Below are 19,327 nucleotides of genomic sequence, written 5' to 3'. Positions count from 1 at the left end.
GGTCCTCCCCAGAATTTTCTTCATTTGTTTGATGTGATTTCCTGTATTCTGGTGCATTTTGGTAGCTTAGAAATCTAGACACACCCTAGCGGCAGCAAATTACATTTGCTTCCAGGGCTAGTCTAGCAACTCTCCGTTGGCTTGTGAGCTCGAAAAATTAAACTTCTATCAGGCCAATCAAATCGTCTATAGAGTCGTTAGGGGGGCATAACATAATGATTGATGGCAGAGTTGCAACGGTTTGGCTTAAATTCCCTGTTACTTGAAAACAAAGAAGATGGATATTGCTGTTGGCCAACAGTGTGACACGAGTTACGCTTGTTTTGAGATGGCAAAAGTTTGAACTAGCCATCTAGCTCCGTTGGTGGGAAAACGCATGGGACTCAGTGCTGTCCTTTTGCGTGCAGAGGGAATTTGAAAGACAACCGATTATCCCACCCCTCGGACTGAGCACTGCGAACGGTAAGTGCCCAGACCCTACATTTTAATGTGGGTCTGGCTCGTCAGGCTAGCATTTTGGGGATGGCCAATACTAAATTCAATCAGATTCATAGCCTACATCCTGATGTGTTGATATTGAGGCAATGATTCCATGCAAAGGCTTGGGCTTCAGGGCACCCTGACACCTTGGGCCCCTGGGTCTGGGCCCAGAATGCCCGTGCAGTAATCCATCCCTGGGACCAGGGTCCCAGAGTTAAATGAACATTGGTATCAAAAGGATCTAGCCTACTACTAGGACCATGGGTGTCGGAGGCATTGTAAAAGTGGGTGGGACATTTCAGAGCGGGGGTATGGGGGTCCTCCCCCAGAAAAAATTTTTTGGACTAGATGCAATTTCCTGAATTCTGGTACATTTTAACAGGTTATTTGGATACTTCTATATAACAAAATAAAGCCAGCCTACGAAATTAATTAAATGGGGGTCCAAACTAACAATTTTAAAAAGTGGGTGGGTGTTTTGTAAGAATTTAAGAAATGTTTGTATATTTTAACTTTTAAATGCATCAATCAGGTGCACTTTCAAAATAAATTCAGAGGTCAAACTTGCTTATTTTTATGGAAATATGTGTGCTGTAGCCTAAGCTATTTTGCACTTCAGAATTATAACCATGCACACACAGGTGGAATAGTTATGGTGATATTGCAATAAGTTCACAACCACAAAAACAAATGCTACATTTCACAGTTCAGAAATGTTCAAAAATGTATGTACATTTCAGCACTCAATGAAATTATGCAGAAGTGGTCACCTGTGTTATTCAGCTGGTTTATTTAAGATAATATATTGGTCATTGTAATGGCCATAGCCTATAGCCTACATGCTATTCCTTTTTCAGGATGTACCCATATCTGCATGATGTGAATGTTTGCATATGGCTTATGTCAGGCTTTATATCAATATTTGTGTCTCGTTATTTGATTTTCTTCATATTTTTGCATTAATGTCACTAGGAAGCATGCCAATATAAATATATTCATTTATCTGTAATGGGATTGGCTGGAACCTGACAATATAAGAACCATGATGGTGGGATAATCTATGGCTGAGCAATTTACAAAAATGTATGTAGGCCTACTGACAAATAGTGTACATTAGAATACATTATAATTTCGCCCCAATGAGGCTATGTAGAAATGTGTTGCAATTTCAAAACCGGATTACTCAGGAACCACTTATTGCACAGAGGCATGCTTTATATCCTCGTATTCGGTACGGTTTGCTGTTTATTGTGATATTGGGTTTGCCACGTGTTGTGTGAAGGGTTAGTGAAATATTAAACCGAGAGTAATGGGTGTGCACTGTGTGCAAAATCCAAATATGATTAGCCTAAATTGCACCTCGGTTCAATGTTAATTTTCTCGCGAACCATTTATCACAGCAACTTGGCGCTAATATCATGGGAAAGCTTAGATTCCACACGTTCACCTGATGTGTGATATCATATGTATAGGTTTAGTTTAGTTGAACCTCATCTGCCAGGTATTTGACCTACCAGGTTGACACTTCAGCGTGACAAATACTCAATAATACTCAAAGCATACCTGCAGCCGGGGAAATGCGGGGGAATGTGCCTGTGATGGCTTCTGAAGTATATCGCAAATGAGAGAAAATTTAGAAAATTCCACAGACAGGGGGTGCTCTTGGACCCTCTCACCGTCTCTGAAAGCATAACCGTGGCTCAACAGGTAGATCTATAGATAGGCTAAACTCATTTTTCAGGCATCTGACCGACCGGGTTGACACTTCAGCGTGAGAAATCGGGGGTGTGGCGTGTGAGTGTGTGAAACTAATCAAATGCGTGTGTCTCACGGCCAATGCGTGAGAGTTGGCACCTATGAATTAATAGTGCCTAGAACTAAATACGCAGATTGACTGGCAGCCAATGCAAAGACTCATGAATGGGAGTAATATGGTCTCTTTTTTTGTTTGTTTTAGTTAAACGTCTAGCAGCAGCGTTCTGAATTAGCTGTACCTGTCTGATGGATTTCTTGGGGAGGCCAGTGAGGAGGGCATTGCAGTAGTCAACCCTGCAAGATATGAATGTGCGAATGATTTTTTCTAAATCCTGCCTAGAAACGAGATCTCTGATCTTAGCTATGCTTGATGGCCTTATGCTTGATGGCCTTAATATGGTTATTAAAATGAAGATACTCATCTAGAATTACCCCCAGATTTAAGTATAAGTATATGTATATCTACTCTTTTGATCCCGTGAGGGAAATTTGGTCTCTGCATTTATCCCAATCCATGAATTAGTGAAACACACAGTGTACACACCAGGGGGTCAAGAGCGTGCAGATTAGCTTTGGCATGTTAGCATACGCCATTTTCAAATATGGCGCTTGCATGGATCATTTGGAACCAGCTCCTTGCATGAAAATCCGTGTTGGGCACGAGCTCCCATGCGCGTACATGTTGGTGGGCGGGTACCTATCTGGCAGCTACAGCCAAACGTTATTCAGTCCGTAATTGAGCGTATGAGAAGACTAGTGCTGTCAGTTAAACGCGTTATTAACGGCGTTAACGTAAACCTATTTTAACAGCGTCAATTTTTTTATCGCGAGATTAACGTTCTTTTTGGTGTAACAAACTTTGTCATTTTTTCACAAGCTGTTGCAACAACTAGTAACGTTTGAACAACAACACCACACTGGATCTAGCTAGACCGTGCTGCATACACGCCCCCTTTTAGGGGAAAGGGAGCTGTTTGGATAATGGAAACCATGCTGCATCGAAGTGGGGAGCGAAAAGGGCTTATACTTACTAAATCTTGAAACAAACGTGAATAAAAGGCACAAAATAAGGTTGGTGTAAGAGTTCTCTATGTGTTTGAGATTAATGTGACCATTATGTTCCTATTTTTTGCTCTTTCCAGTTTAGCCTACTAACAGGAGTGTCACGAATGTAGGCACAGTCAAACTGCCCGTGGCTGACTATAACTAAGTTTGGCAAGCTTAACTTTACATGTCATAGCCATTACATGGCTAACCGTTTTACATGGGATATGGTAAGTGTAGCTAGTACGTGCTGAATGGGTTGTAATGTAGCCTTCATAGTTTCGACATGAGTAAGTTACATACACATAATTCTTCATAACTGCCATGTTAGTAAAATGATTGAATGGCCTGTAAATTAATAACTAGATGTAACGTCAAGGACAGGTGTGATTAGGCTATCTGTCTTTCCCATTGGAATCAATGATATAATGTTAACTTGTTTTCCACTAAAATGGGGCGTGATGCTGATTAAATGTAGCCTATCTTTATGATGATGCACCTTTAGTAGGCTACGTAAAGGCATGCTGCACACACTTGTTTGGGCTTACGTGCCGGCCAAAAAGTAGATTCGTATAATAAACACCAACGCAGTTCTGAACTCCCGGTCAGCTGAATGGTGTTTTAAATTGCTGTGGACACCGATGCCGACATGTGTGCGATGGACTCTGCTTTCGACATTCATTTACTGTAGGCTAGATTAGATTCCATTTTTTTTCAATACAACTCTGCACACCAGCATCGCACTTTGCCGCCGTGTAAATCACTATTCAGTTATATTTGGTCGACGCCGCTCCATAAAATCCATTGTTCATCCAGTGTTTGCGTGTTAAAAACTTCGGCGCTGATGTGTGTGGCAAGTGACAGTGCACAATAGACTGTAGGCCTATAAAATGGCAGTGCACTCATGTCGAAAAGTTCCTTATTTTCAACTGAACTCAAAGATAATGAATATAGTATTTTATGTTTGTTATTCTCTTTATTAGCTATATTTCTGAAGAATATATTGTGTTGCTTCAGGTCTGCTGCACATCTTTTGAAATTTGATTTGAAATAATCAAATAGACCTATGTCTTAAAGTTAAGTTAATGAAGTAGCTAACTTGCTTTGCTTTCATTTGAATCCTAATCAAGATACACAATATAGTTGCTTTATATTGTTAACATGGACTCCTGGAAAGTTCAGAAATGCAAAATAATAGAATTTTAATCATGCGATAAAATATGTGATTAATCGTGATTAACTATAGGAATTCAGCGATTAATCGTGATTAAAATTTTTAATCGTTTGACAGCACTAGAGAAGACATGTATATTATGGTTATGCATGATGACGAATAAAGAGAATTGTATTGATCTTGTTTCGTTGTTGTTTGTCCTGAACAAAAATAGGCTAAATATGATTAAAGACAATAAATTACAAAACAGCGGCATAAAGCCCTTAATTGTCTCGTTATAGCCTACACCATGGGTCTCCAACACTCTCAACCCATCATAGCAGCCCCCTTTTGAGCTAGCCAGAGGCTGAAGCAGTAAGCCTATGCTACTACATTTAAACAGAATTGTTGCCGCGAGGCATTCCAGCCTACGAATGTAATAACAAGTAGACCTACACCATGCATAATTAAAAAATAACTCAACTTAGGCTACACAATAAGGTTTCCATTACAGCGCACATTCAATTAATGAGTGAAAGCGTCTGCCTTGTCTCACAATAAACAGCTGGAAATTCCGACACTTTTTCAACATGAAACCTCACAGTGAGCCATCAAATACCCCCTATATTTAAGTGCTTATCAGTCTCAACATTTAGATATATAATAAAACAGTCCTAAAGTAAATTAAATCTCAAACCAAACCCGAAAATCGCCTGCATTTGATAGCCTGGTATGCCGCATGTAATACTTTATTGTCAATGCACAAATTAAATAACAGTCCAAAGCTAAACACACGCCTCACAATAAAACGCGGTGTTTTGCTACAATGTAAGAAATAAAGCTCTGGCATACAATCCTGCCCCAAACATACCAGCCTAAGCCTAAGTAAATAGCAGACCCCGGACATAATTTGAGAATTTACGGAAAGTGTGCAATCATACATGGACGCCTGGCGATGCTCTGGCCGTCTGTGCCTCTGACTCAGCTGCCTCATTTGGATGGTAACTCTACAGGTGAGCGAAAATTGGATGTTGTTGATGCGTAGGCCTAAGTAAACTGTTTTTTGCAAAGTCCGCAGACTATTCTCTTTAAGGGTTACTTTACCATCTGCGGTGTACAACCCAAAGTATTTCCAGACACCACATTTTAGATGAGTTGGGGACGTAATTGTCTGCTCAGGCTGGGCGTTCTGTGCGTTATCTTTCATTTTCGAAACAGGGTGGCTATTGAGGGCTCTGGCTAGAATAGGCTACGTTTAGAGCACCCGCTATGAGATGGCAAACAATAAAATAAAAAAACAAACTGATCATAGACTGTGAAAATGCGCTACACATGGCACTAAAAACCGAATAGTTTATTTATAGTTCGACTACGGCTATTTCACATGTTCGAATGCATTTGCAACAGGAGGACGGTAGGCAGACTGCTCTTCGTTAGAACCGCTGTTATCCAATGAAATTAAGTTGCGCTTCAGGGCGACTCCACTCGGACTCCATGCGCGTTCCCGAGCAACTTTTTCTTCTTCTTGTTACGTGGCAATGTATGTGCATTATCGCCACCCTCTTACTGGACGACTATCGCCACCCTCTTACTGGACGACTCTCTTTTTACAGAATATCCAATAAAAAAATGTTGGTCCATGCGTCATTTCCAGCTTTGGAACTTGGCGCATGGTCAGAACCGACTGGCGCTGGATCCGAACCTCAGTGTTCAATATGGCTTTGACTATGAATTGGCCGGATTTACTAGCCTAGCCTCCACCATTCATTTGTATGGAGGGCGGGACTTAGTCACTCTCTCCAGTTATATATAATACCTCCATGGTACACACAGTGAGGTGAAGCACACACTAATCCCGGCACAGTGAGCTGCCTGCATCAACAGCGGCGCTCGGGGAGCAGTGAGGGGTTAGGTGCCTTGCTCAAGGGCACTTCAACCTACTGGTCGGGGTTCGAACCGGCAACCCTCCGGTTACAGGTCTAAAGTGCTAACCAGTAGGCCACGGCTGCCCACATAGGCCACGGCTGCCCACAATATTTTGAATATGGGTATGAGTCTGAAGTTGCCTTGATTCTAGATAAGCACTTAGTTTTGATCTTCCATCTTTGTTCCCAAACAGGATGATCAGTCTCAGCTCAGTCTTCTCCGTTTTTAGTTGGAGAAAATTCTGTGGCATCCAATCATTTATTTTTTCAAGGCACAGACATAGTGGTTCAATGTGACTCAGATCATCTGGTGAGAAAGCAAGGTATATCTGAGTACCGTCTGCGTAGCTATGGTAAGATATCTTGTATTCTTGAAGGATTTGGCCAAGGGGGAGCATGTATAGGTTAAATAAAAGTAGCCCAAAAATGGATACCTGGGGGACTCCATATGACATAGCAGTTTTCTCTGAGACATACTGTAGGTACTAATAGAGACAAAGTATTCTCTGTGTTCTAGGTAGGACTTAAACCATCTAAGGGCACTGCCAGAAAGCCCAACACAGTTCTCTAATCTTTTTTAGTAGATGATTAACAAGACACTTTGTGAAGTCCATATTGTGTACCTCTGCAGACAACATTTTCTCTCTTGGATTTCTTTCTCGTATTACTGTAATGCAAGAAATAAGCAAATCATTTATTCTGTGTTTGCTTTGTGAGGTCTTCCATCAACTAACATTTCTGCTCCAGACTCTAATTATGTGAGGAGGTATAGCTAATCTCCTCCTGCAGATTCATTGAGCAACTTAGCCTCCCTCCATTTACATAAGGGAGGCTAGTTCATTCCGTTCACCAGGGACATATTACATGGAAATACGAAAGACATTCTTTTTCTCTCTTTCTCGCTCCCTCTCGGTCTCTCTCTCTCTTTCCCTTGCTATTTCCATCCCCTCCGTATGTCTAATTTTCTCCCTCCGTAACCCTTGTTCTCCTTACCCGACACGCTCTGTTTGCTATCTCATGGAGCCGACGCTGCGTCCTGGGCGCCCCCCTCTTCCCCCCTTAATTCGGGGCATAATCACCACGCCGCATTAGTCTGGCCTGATCCCCTCTCCCTGGAGAGGCCGTATTTTACCCCGACAGCGCTCACAAAGCCCACCGCCGCCGTAGTCCCCCTCATTACAGCCTTGCCTCCACGCCGGCCGCCTCTTATCGGAGCACTCATACATCTTGCTCTTGCTCTCTCTCGCTCTCACTCTCTTATGCTCTCTCTCTCTCTCTACACCTCCTGCTCTCTTCTCTGGTTCCCTTGTTCTTCTCTTATCATGGTATATGTCTCTGGTCTTGTTGTCTGTTTCTTTTCTTGCCTTTTTTACTCATGTCTTTTTTTTTTCTTCTTTTTGTCTCTCTATCTTACTCTTCCTTGTTTTTCTTTTTGTCTTCTCTCAGTCTCCCTACTTAATCACTCCTCTCTTTTTTTGTACTCTCCAAGTTGTCTCAGCCTTTTCCTTTTAACCTGTTAACGTCTCTCTCGTTCTCTTTCACGACCCTGTGCAGAATCAACTCGTGTCCGAACAACTGCTCGGGCCACGGCAAGTGCACGACGGGCAACTCCATCGCCAGCCGCGTGTACTGCGAGTGCGACGAGTACTGGAAGGGCGAGGCCTGCAACATCCCTTACTGCCGTAACAATTGTGGCAGCCCCGACCATGGCTACTGCGACCTGACCGGCGAGAAGCTCTGCGTTTGTAACGAGAGCTGGCAAGGTAGTGGCCACACACACACAAACATACACACACACACACACACACACACACACACACACACAAACACACACACACACACAAACACAAACATTCTCTCTCTCATTCACTCATTCACTCACCCATTCTCTCACTCATACAGCAGCTTTCCATCTTCCATACATGTCTTGTTCTCCATACCTGTTCTTTTGTTCTTCTCTTTCTTCATCACCTTTGCTCTTATTCTGTCGCCACCCCATCTCCTGTCACGTCTCGTGATCCATCTTTGTCTTCTAGTCAGTCTCATTCTGTCCATCTTCCTTCTACTCTCCTTTATCTCCTTGTCATTCTCTGTCAATCCTTCACTTCATCCAGTTTGTTGCTTTGATCCGTCTTTAGCTTGACACCTCTCCCTTAAGCTGTGCTACAGTCCTTTTCAACGGACAGCCTATCTCATGTCTATGGGGCAACATCCTGACATCTGCTAGGGTGCCCCTGAAGGCTTAAAGTCTTTTTTAGTGCACGCACTGTCGCCATCTTGTGGTTATACCGCAGTACTGCAGCTGCCGCTCAGCATTGAGGCACTGTAGTAGCGCTGAGGGCCAAAGTGACTGAGTGTTAACATCGCAATTAACCCCCACTGGAGGTTCTGACACCACACTTTCCTATAGTGTTGCTGGAGCAAGAGTGTGTGTGTGTATGTGTATGGGTGTGTGTGTTTGTGTGCATGCCTGTGGGGAGCATGGCTAATGAAAGCCAGTCAATTATAGGGAACGTGTGAATATGCTGCTGTTGTCACGGCGATCAGCCGAGGGTGGTGAAGCACTGTCATTTGTTTCGCTGAGTGTCGCCAGGAGGCTGTCAGGAAACAACACGAGGTCAAGCGGTCGCTCGTGAATCACAGACTAAATATCAGTCATCTCACTACCTTTTATACCTCTCTCTATCTCTCTCTCTCTCTCCCTCCCGCTTGCTCTCTTATTCTCTCTGTTTCTCTGCATTCCCGCTCATTTGTCCTTCAGTGCTGTTATTTCAGTAATTCTCCATCTTACTCTCAATCTTTCACCCTTCACACTGTTAGCTGATGCTCATTTGTTATCATGTACCTATTTTTTTTTCTTAATCTGCTCTATTTTTTACTTTGTCCTCTATCTCCTTTCATCCCTCTCTCCCTCCTCCCTGCCCAGGTCCAGATTGTTCTCTGACCGTCCCGTCCACGGAGTCCTACTGGTTCATGCCAAGCGTGAAGCCCTTCGGGACGTCGTTGGGCCGGGCGTCCCACAAGGCTGTGGTGCAGGAAAAGGTCATGTGGGTAGTGGGCGGCTACACCTTCAACTACAGCTCCTTCCAGATGATCCTCAAGTGAGTCTGCGGTATAATTTAGGGCACGTGGTTCTCTTTTCTGTCAAGTTTACCAAACGTTAACCAAATGTTTTCCTTGAAAGCATTTCCCGGTCCACTAGGTGGCGCTGTGGGGCACACGAATGGGCCCCAGCCCAGTGTTTGAGAAACACTGATTTGGGGCATGTGGTTCTTTCTTCTGTCAAGTTTACTCAACTTTAACCAGTGGTGTAGCCATCATTCTTGGATTACCTGAGAAACGGAAGAAAGAAAGAGACGTTAATAGGATTAAAGTGTAATGTTCTCCTTCAGAGAACCAAAGTGACATTGATAACCGTTACATTTTGCGCAAGTCCTGAGCGTCAGGCCCACCAAAGCTAAAACGCTAAACACATTTCCCCTCCCCTCCCTTCCCCTCCTCTCCCTCTCCACTCCCTCCCGCTTCACCCACACCCTCACACATCTGGCTTCACTCATTAACCATTTCGTACCGTCCAGGAGGTGTGTGCAGTTTTTTAGAGAGCCAGATGGTTCTGTCTGCAAAGTGCCAGGGAGGAGCAAGGAGACTTTTTGTTTCAGAACTTCTTTCCTTCTCGGATTCTCCTCGGTTCCTCCTCCAGGGCGCTAGTGCTAATGATTTATCTGCAAGTCACCCCAAGGTCACACATAGGCGGCTAAACTCAATCAGCGGCCTCAGGGGATTTTTTTGGCTGGGCGTTTGTGCTGATATCAACAAAGAGAGAGAATTCATATCTGCTGGGTTTGATATCGTTGGCTGCTTCTGTCGCAGCTGGGCTTCAGCAGACAGGGAATGAGGATCTGAAGGCAAAACATGGGCTGTGGCTTTTCAAACTTCACAACAACCGCCCAGCCACTGAGAGCTTTGGTTAAATCTGACATTTTTAAAATGTGAACATTAGCAAATTTCACATTAGCATGTTTAATATATTAGCATGGTGAACATGCTAAAACATGTCAAAATCAAAATGTGAAATGCTATGCTAGTTGAAAGGGGCTCTTTTAACTTGCGTGCCATGACGCAGCAGTGCTCCCCCGGGTTTTCCCCAGAGGGCTGCTGGCCCTGGCAGCTCTTCCTCTGGATGTCCTGTCCTCAGGAGGGGGTGGTCCTCCATACTCCAGCACCTCAGATTGACTGCTCCCTGGGCTCCTCCGTACTCTTTTAGTCTTCTGCCAGTTCTTTTTCTGAAGTCCCCTCTTGGGTTCATCTCGGGAATGGCCTGCCCTATGACTCAAGCCGCTGTTGACTCAAGCCGCTGTTGCGCTCCATAGAGGAGGCGGAATTCGTGAATCTGTTGATTTTTCAGTATGTTATGCGCCCTATGCATCTTTATCACCGGAATCAGAAGGATCAAGAGCACAAGAGCGCACATCAGGCTAGCACTTTTTAAGTTATGTGAGTGGACACAAACACAGACAGATGGACAGACCCTGTGGTGTACAGTAGTCTAGTTAGCTGTAGTGGGTATACTGTGATGTAGTCTAGTTAGCTGTTGTGGGTATACTGTGATCAACCCCAAATGTTAATACGTATCCTTGCCTATTTTAAGTGGGTATACTGAGATGGTAATGCTTTTTACGTGGGTATACTGCGTAGTCCTGCGTATCACATAGACTACACCACTGGACGGACCTGATTACAATACCCTCCTCCAAGGGTAATAATGTTCTGTCCTCACATGCTATTTGCCATATAAAAAGCAGTGAAATTAGCTTGTAGCTCTGTTCTTTTGTCAGGTTTGAAGTGTTATGTGTTTCTCAGGATTGGATGTGACAGAAGAGTTGACGCGTCTGTGCTTGTGTGTGGTTGCCGTGTCTGTGCTTGTGTGTGGTTGCCGTGTCTGTGCTTGTGTGTGGTTGCCGTGTCTGTGCTTGTGTGTGGTTGACGTGTCTGTGCTTGTGTGTGGTCTTTCCGCAGCTATAATCTGGAGAGTGGCATCTGGAACACCGTGCCCATCAGTAGCGGACCCCTGCCGAGATACGGACACTCCCTCGCCCTCTACCAGGTATAGGGCTGCACGGTTTGGTGAAAGTCATATTGCGATTATTGGGACATATTGCGATTGCAATTGTGATGTAACAAACAAATGGGTTAATGTGTATAACTGAAAAAGAAAAATTCACACACTAGAGATAATTTTTATGATTTTTTTTTTCATAACCCAAACATACACTACCAGTCAAAAGTTGGATCACTTAGAAATTTCCATTTCATTCCATTATAGACAGAATACCAGCTGATATCAATTGCATTGTTTCTTTTAATCAGGGCAGCAGTTTTCAGATTGCCTAATGTGCTTACATAATTGCAAAAGGGTTCTCCAATGTTTTCTCAGTTAGCCTTTTAAAATTATATGAGATTAGTAAACAGAATGTGCCTTTGGAACATTGGATGAATGGTTGCTGATAATGGGCAATGTAGATATTGCATTAAAGATCAGCCATTTCTTTCTGGAACTGTCGAGAACGCTTTTGCAATTATGTAAGCACATAATGCAATCTGAAAACTGCTGGCCTGATTAAAAACACAGTGCAACTGATCTCAGCTGGTATTCCGTCTATAATAGAATGGAATGGACATTTCTAAGTGACCCCAAACCCAAATCAGTTTATAGGTTCTTTGCCAAAAACACCAGCATATTCACCTTGTCTGGTATTAGACATGAGCGATGAGCTGATACAACATTACCGACTGTGCTAAAAGCTCTCTCGGATGCATAAATCTCGAGTAAAGGTATTGAGAGAAAAAGTTTTGCGACTGTAGCTGGCACCTTTTGTCCAGTTGCTGATCATTTTCTGAAATCCTTGCTTGCTAATGGTGTACGGAGGGTTTAAATCCTAAATATCGCCGGATGACCGATGTGGCATTTGTCCTGGCCACTAGTTCAGGGTCAACCTGCGGATTAGCTTCCATCTCCCTTCTTCTTCCACTTCTGCACATCGGGTAGTCATGTAACCATTCCCTGCACGTGCTTTACAGCCTACATGCCACATTGGATATTCGGAAATTCTCACCTCCGATAGAGGAATAATGACTTGAACACAAAGTCGGGTCAGATTTTTTTGCTTGGACACTTGTGAGGAAGTCTTGTGCTACGTCACTATCATATTCTCCAACCATGGCGGCCTCCCATGCAACAATACATGAGGTGAACCTCACCCTCATTGCAAATAGGCAAATAGTTAATTCATCACAAAATTAACACTAAAGATAGAAACACTCGCCCGAGACATTTTCCTTCTTGCTCAACCATAGTAAGCAGTTTTAATAACCTATTTATGCGTTTCCTGTATTCCGAGCTGATCTGATGAATACACTTTTTTCGGAGGTCGGGATTTTAAAAGTCGGGCCCTACTAGTTTATGGCCAGCATGAAGGCAGTAATTGAGACTGATTGGTCATCTACATGTCATGACTTTAGAGAGGAACAGTTTGGACACAAAAATAAAATATTTTTTCTCCTTCACACGCACAATGTTTATTTAATTAAATTGCAACATTTTGCGGTTACATAATTGCACAGGCTCAAATCGCGATTGCGAGTCGATAAATCGTGTAGCACTAACCAGGTCACGGGCACAACACGCTCTTCAAGACAAAATAACGTTTGGGACGGCAGCGGTACCCTTTAGACATTATGATGGCATAAGTGGAAAGGAAGCACTGAAATATCCATCCAAATCTAACACACATTGCACATCATTGAACACACTCTTTCACTTTTTCTCTGTGTACAGAACTATGGAGTCAGACACTTGGTGGACATAATTGGTGTCAAGTGGTTGGGTTCAGTAGGCAAGAATATGGTCTTCTATACCACAGATGATTCTGTAGGCTGCAGGTGAAATTATCCTAGTGTCTGAAAGCTCATAATTGGCCTGTGCATAGTTTAGTTTGGGGAAAGATGGCTGCTCAGCAGTTCATGTGTCAGGGGACCTGTGAAGTCATTTGCAAAGCTAGCTGAATTAGCATGTCATCTCGCATATAATGGACTGCTGACAGTGCTGCTGCCGACTTGAATTGGCATTGAATGTGGAGACTAACTGCACACTCTCCAGCAGAAATGTGACATCCTACTCCCTGAAGGCACAATTGAACAGCCGTTTCATGTCTGATTTCCAGGTCAGAGTCTTACGTACTGTAGGCCCTCTCTGCAAATAGAGCTGACATTGTTGGAGTGTGGATAACAATACAAGAGGCAAGCAATGTGACAAGCAGCATTTCCTGGTATAGATTTAATTGATTTTATGGTTAGTGCTGTGTTATGTGTTAATGTTATGATAAGAGAGTCATGCTAGCTGTTTGTACTGGTATGTAATGTAAACAAAAAGAATGGTTGGTTTGAGTGCCCAGGGTTGCAGAAGCAAGTCATGCATATTGCTTATTGGAGTACAAAAAGTCCCTATGGTCGCATGCAAGGGGCTTTGGTGAATCAATTGATTTTCCTGTATTGAACTGTGGTGGATCACTGTGTTGAGGTTGAAATGGGTAGAATTTCCCCTGAAGACAAAAATAACATGAGTCAGGACTTCCAAGCAATGCTATTTAATGGGAAACGGTAGGAAAAGTAGCTCTCCAAATATCCCAGCAATATCTTTGCTTTGTTTGTGTGTTTGTTTAAACCCACAAAGGGAGAGTTACTCATTCACTGGTAGTTAATCCAAAGATTTATTCCAGTCATTTCACATATTCCCCAAAGACCATACCTCTCAAAAATCAAGCCACATTTCTTTCTTGTAAAAGCTCGTAAAGCTCTGAACTGTTTGAATCAGGACTTCAATGTATTCACAATCCCTAGTAATCTGCTAGGTCCTAGTAATCACTTTGCCAGTATTGACGCTAAGCAAGCTCAAATTTGCAAATGAGTTGTTAGCATCTTTGTTGAACAGATGTGATGGCCATTGGCTACTAGATGTAACAGCACTTCTGTATTCGGTCTCCTATTAGCAACTTTACTGATAGTGGCCAGTTTGTGATGTGGCGTCCCCTGTTTGGGACTACTAAGGGGAGCAGAGCAAACAAGTGCTAATGACTTTCCCATTGAGTCCTTCATGTGTTGCAGGGGAAAATGTCCCTGGGACAGTGTGTGCCAGCCCAGCAGTGACGGTTCCACATCACACACACACACACACACACACAGAGACAAAAGAGACAATCTGCCTCTCGCTGCCGGCGGGCAGGCAGCTGACCAGTCAAAGCGGGGGACGCGTGCCCAGAGAGCCCCTCGTTTACCTGCGTGTCCCGCCAGCAATTAGCCGCTCATTCAGAACTGATCTGAAACACCCTCACATCACAAATCCTCTCAGGAGAGGACTTGGAACAAACAAGGGGCGGCTGGCAGCCACCGGCGCGTTATCCCCCACACAAACCCCTTCAGGCCTGGCCAATTAGCACCAAAATGGGGAGGGAACATGGGGCTGGTGATGGTGGGGAGGGGTGGTGGACAATTGATAAGTAAAATCATACTTGTTAGATGAGCTTTGGATGAGATTACCACTGGGACAACATATTTGGGCGTCCCATAGGGAAGGGTGGAGTGTGCTGTGTTTGTTTGGACAGCAGGTGGCAGACTTGAGCCGGGAACGAGCCGGCTGCTTTTTTTCTGCGGCTCTTGAGTGTTGTGCCGTGCCGTTATCGTCTCCTGTTCACTTGTCATTGGGGTTTTCCTGTCTTCGGCTGCGTCTTCATAAATATTTATGTATTTACTCTCAAGTGTGCCCGCTACATGCTATGTTTCATATTCATGCTGTGCGCAATCAATGTTTAATTGACTGAATAATACTCGGTCACGGGACCCAGTTCTCAGTTGTTTTTGCCAAAGCCGGGTCATCCTTGTTTTGAAGCAATGTGTCTGCAAAGCCCTGAGGACAATTAATGCAAGCCCTTCTTATTCCTCTTGTGTTGTCACAGTCAGTCAGCACAGTATAATTAAGCAAATCTTCTCTCTCTCTCTCTCTCTCTCTCTCTATGCTCTCTATCTCTCACTCTTTCTCTCTGCAAATCTGCCCTTCCTCTTCATGTTCAGCATAACCATGGCCCAACACAATCTCTCTCTTGCTTCCTCTGTCTCTCCAACTGTTGTTATACACCTTTGACTTCTGGTTTCCTTTAATCTTTCATTCCCTCTCTCTTCTCTTTGTACCCCTAATCCTTCTCTTTTCTCTTCTTTCTTTCTCTCTCTCTCTCTGTCTCTCTGGTCAGCTGGTATTTTTTCTGCTTTCTTTTCTTTGATTTTGGATTTTTGGAGCTGGTAATACGTCCATATTGTCTTGTTTTGTGTTTTAGGTGATATCAAGTAAAGGGCTATTCACAATTCTTGTCTTTCTTTCTCTCTTTTTTCTCGCTTTCCTCATCCCTCCCTCTCTTTCTCCCTCCGTCTTCAGGATGACATCTACATGTTTGGCGGGAAGTTGGAGATGGGCGCGGGCAACGTGACAGACGAGCTGTGGGTCTTCAACATTCCGAGCCGGACGTGGTCGCAGAGGTCGCCGGCCACGCAAGCGCACACGGGCCAGGTGTTCGCCGTGGAGGGCCACTCGGCCCACGTGGTCGAGCTGGACAATGGCGACCCGGTCATGGTGGTCATCTTCGGCTACTCGTCCATCTACAGTTACATCAGCAACGTGCAGGAGTACAACATCAGTGAGTGTGGGCTTAAGCTTTGGTGCAGTGTGGCTCACTTGAGGGCTCGTTCGGGGTTCAGATGTGCGGGGGGGCAGGAGGGCAGGCTAAAAGGCCCCCCGAATCTCCAGTAGTCCATCCACAGTGAGCTACGCCGGCCTCTGCAGTATTTTGCACTTAGACTGGCCACGGTGCTGAGGCGGCATTATTTTGCCATCTGTTATGATGGATAGGGGATAACGGCAAACCTTTTTAACACGTCACCTTTACACAATTTCTAATTTATCTCACGCAACAGAAACCTAAATAATACTCCTGCCGAGCCACAACATTCATTCTGAGGTCAGGATATGTAAATTGAGCTTGTTTTGCAACCAGAACAGTTTATACAGTTTATGTATTTCACTGACAGACTGCTATCCTTTGGATTTTCATGAGAAACAAACACAGGGCAGCCATATTGTCATCTGAACACTAGATGGCGCTGCAGCTCTAATATGATGTGGATAGTGTCTAAGTGAAAACTCAGTGCAGTGGGGTTGGGGGTTGGGTAGTTGGGGAGGGGAGGGGTGAGGAGTCAATTGAAAGCAGGGCTAAGCTGAAGTGGTTGTCAGGAGGGATTGTTTTTAACCTTGACCACCGATCTCTGGACCTCACTATGATTGCTTACCGCTCATCTTTCTTTCTCTTCACCTCTTGTGTTTCTCTCTCATGTTTCTCTCTCTCTCTCTCTCGTTGTCTCTCTTGTTGTGTGAGTCACAGGCTTAAGGAGGACTCATGCTCTTATGTAAATAATAGCTTTTTAAAAGAGACCATTTTAGTGGAGGACAGGAAAGGATTTTTTTTTTTTTCCAAGAGGGCAAAGAATCTCGTTTAACTGTGGCCTGGAATAGCAGTATTACCAAGTGCCCACAAGTGGTTTCAGAGGACTTCAACCTCTGTAAATAAAACGTGGAACCAATCTGTAAGCTTTGAGCTGGAGGACTGCATCTACTAATATGCTCTGGGCCCTCATGTGCATTTTAAGTGGTTGTGAACCATAAGATTAGCACGTAACGGTAGCTGCTTTGAGCGAAATGGAACATCACATCACGTTAAAAGTTGCCAACGTACTGTTGGTCCATGAGTACGTGTTATGATTTCTGAGTTTCTAAAATATAACTATAAAATATAAATTGTTCTCGGAGGCCATGATTGTGATTTGTCTATGTGATTATGATTTGCAACGGGAATTGTAATGTTGTTTTAAAATGATGATTGGTGTGTTTATATTCTCAAGTGCACATGTGTGGCGTAAGAGTGAGTAGTAATGTATGACTTCATCCATCTTTCTCTTTCTCTATCTCTCCCTCTCCCTCTATCTATCCATCCATCATCATCCATGGCTTTTTCTTCAGGGACAAATGAGTGGCATATCCCCGAGACTCGAGGGGCGATTTCTCTGGGTGGCTATGGCCACAGCAGCGTGTACTGACCCGGGCAGCAAGTGCGTGTTTGTCCACGGCGGCTACAAGTCCCTGCCCAACAAGAACAATAACAAATACGGCCTGGTGGACGACCTGTACCGCTACGAAGTCCCCACGCGCACGTGGTGAGCTCCGACACACTGATGGATGCTGCTGGGAGCTTGCACGCACGCACACGCACACGCACACGCACACACACACACACACACAATCTGAGCACATACATACTGGAAATCTGGGACACAGTCAGCCTCACTGAGTGTTCTCACAAACATTAAGTTGGAAATTGCAAACACAGACAAAACCCTGACAGAAAGATACACACTCTTATACATACACACACACACACACACACACACACACACACACACACACACACACACAATTACATATGGTGTTACTGTGGAGACACAGATGTGCACATCATTTGAACACAAGCTGACAACAAACATATGCAGATTCCGACAGCATAGTACTGTAGATACTAATAGACAAACACAGATTTAAAAAGCATTTGTTGCTAAGACACACCAGAACACCAAGCTGAAAACTGCAGCACAATTATTGTGTGAACCAGTTCAAAGGCAGGCCACACTGAAATTATTTTTTTCCTAAATATATGATGTACCATTCCAATACAAAATGGATTGCCCATGGATTTGTTTTAAGACCTGTACATAAGTAGTTCTCTAGTGTTTTTTTGTGTTTATGTTTGTGTTTTTGTGTTTTGTTTTTGTTCACGTTTTTTTTTTTTCGGCCCGTTCCAGGACGATCCTGAAGGAGAGCTTATATCCCCGCTACCTGCACTCCTCCGTTCTCCTGGGCGGAACCCTCCTCATCTTCGGTGGTAACACCCACAACGACACATCGCTGAGCAACGGCGCCAAGTGCTTCTCCACCGACTTCCTGGCGTACGACATCGGTATGCCACGCAACTCTTCTGTCCTGTCACCCCCCCCATTTTCCCATGTCTCCTCGAAATCCGTGGGTGGTCCCTCGGTGAAATGTTTGTTTGTCGTAATGTCAAGCTGGCATGAAGGTCGACCGAGAGTACCCATATCATCTTACTGTTAGGCTTAAACGAGTGGGTGTTCCCCTCCACAACATCTGTTTTTCAGAAGGCTGCGTTAAAGGCAAGAGAGCAGCTTTGTGTTTGTCATTTAACCTTGAGAAGTGATTAAAGTGAGTTTAGTTTCAGACAAAAAAAAAAGAAAGAAGGAAAGGGAGAACTAAACAAGCAACCCATACAGAGTCTGTGGACTAGTGTTAGCATGTAATCAGGGCAGTACATCCTGAAGTGGTTTGGCTGTTATATGTTTTTTGATGTTCATGTTCAATGCCGTGTGCAAATTCCTGACTGTTAAGGGAAGTCATGTCGTCTTGAGTAATTCAAGCAGTGTGTGTTTGTCTGTGACTGTTGTGGTTGCTTGGGAGGAGAGGGATTTGACTAAGCAGGGCAATGCAGGGTAATGCCCAAAGGCAGCTTCTGACTGGGCCGTTGACAGCATCTCACCCTCGTCCTCTCTTCTCTTTTCAGCTTGTGATGAGTGGAAGGTCCTTCCTAAACCAAATCTCCATCGTGATGTGAACCGCTTTGGACACACAGCTGTAACCAGCAATGGGTGAGTGACTGGCACACACACACACACACACACACACACACACAGACCTGCCTTGCGACGCGACGCGACACGACGCACACGCGCCGCGCGCGACGCCGACGCACGCCGACGCACGCACGCACGCGACGCACGCGACGCACGCACACACGCACACACGCACACA

The 19,327-nt window shown here is 44.2% G+C and overlaps 1 protein-coding gene across 1 annotated transcript in view; it reads left to right on the top strand.

Annotated features, from left to right (window-relative positions):
- The window catches only part of atrnl1b (attractin-like 1b), a 137,079-nt gene that overhangs the window by 18,850 nt on the left and 98,902 nt on the right, over positions 1-19,327 (top strand). The window contains 8 exon segments of the mRNA XM_048232840.1: positions 7,912-8,120; positions 9,284-9,458; positions 11,374-11,461; positions 15,839-16,097; positions 17,474-17,547; positions 17,549-17,667; positions 18,310-18,464; positions 19,080-19,164. Of these exon segments, the coding sequence (XP_048088797.1) occupies positions 7,912-8,120; positions 9,284-9,458; positions 11,374-11,461; positions 15,839-16,097; positions 17,474-17,547; positions 17,549-17,667; positions 18,310-18,464; positions 19,080-19,164 (1,164 nt within the window).

This window comes from Alosa alosa, chromosome 22 (genome assembly GCF_017589495.1).
Source record: "Alosa alosa isolate M-15738 ecotype Scorff River chromosome 22, AALO_Geno_1.1, whole genome shotgun sequence".
Classification (NCBI taxonomy): domain Eukaryota; kingdom Metazoa; phylum Chordata; class Actinopteri; order Clupeiformes; family Clupeidae; genus Alosa; species Alosa alosa.
Note: the sequence above shows the minus strand (reverse complement) of the source record. Positions and strands in the feature narration are given on the sequence as shown.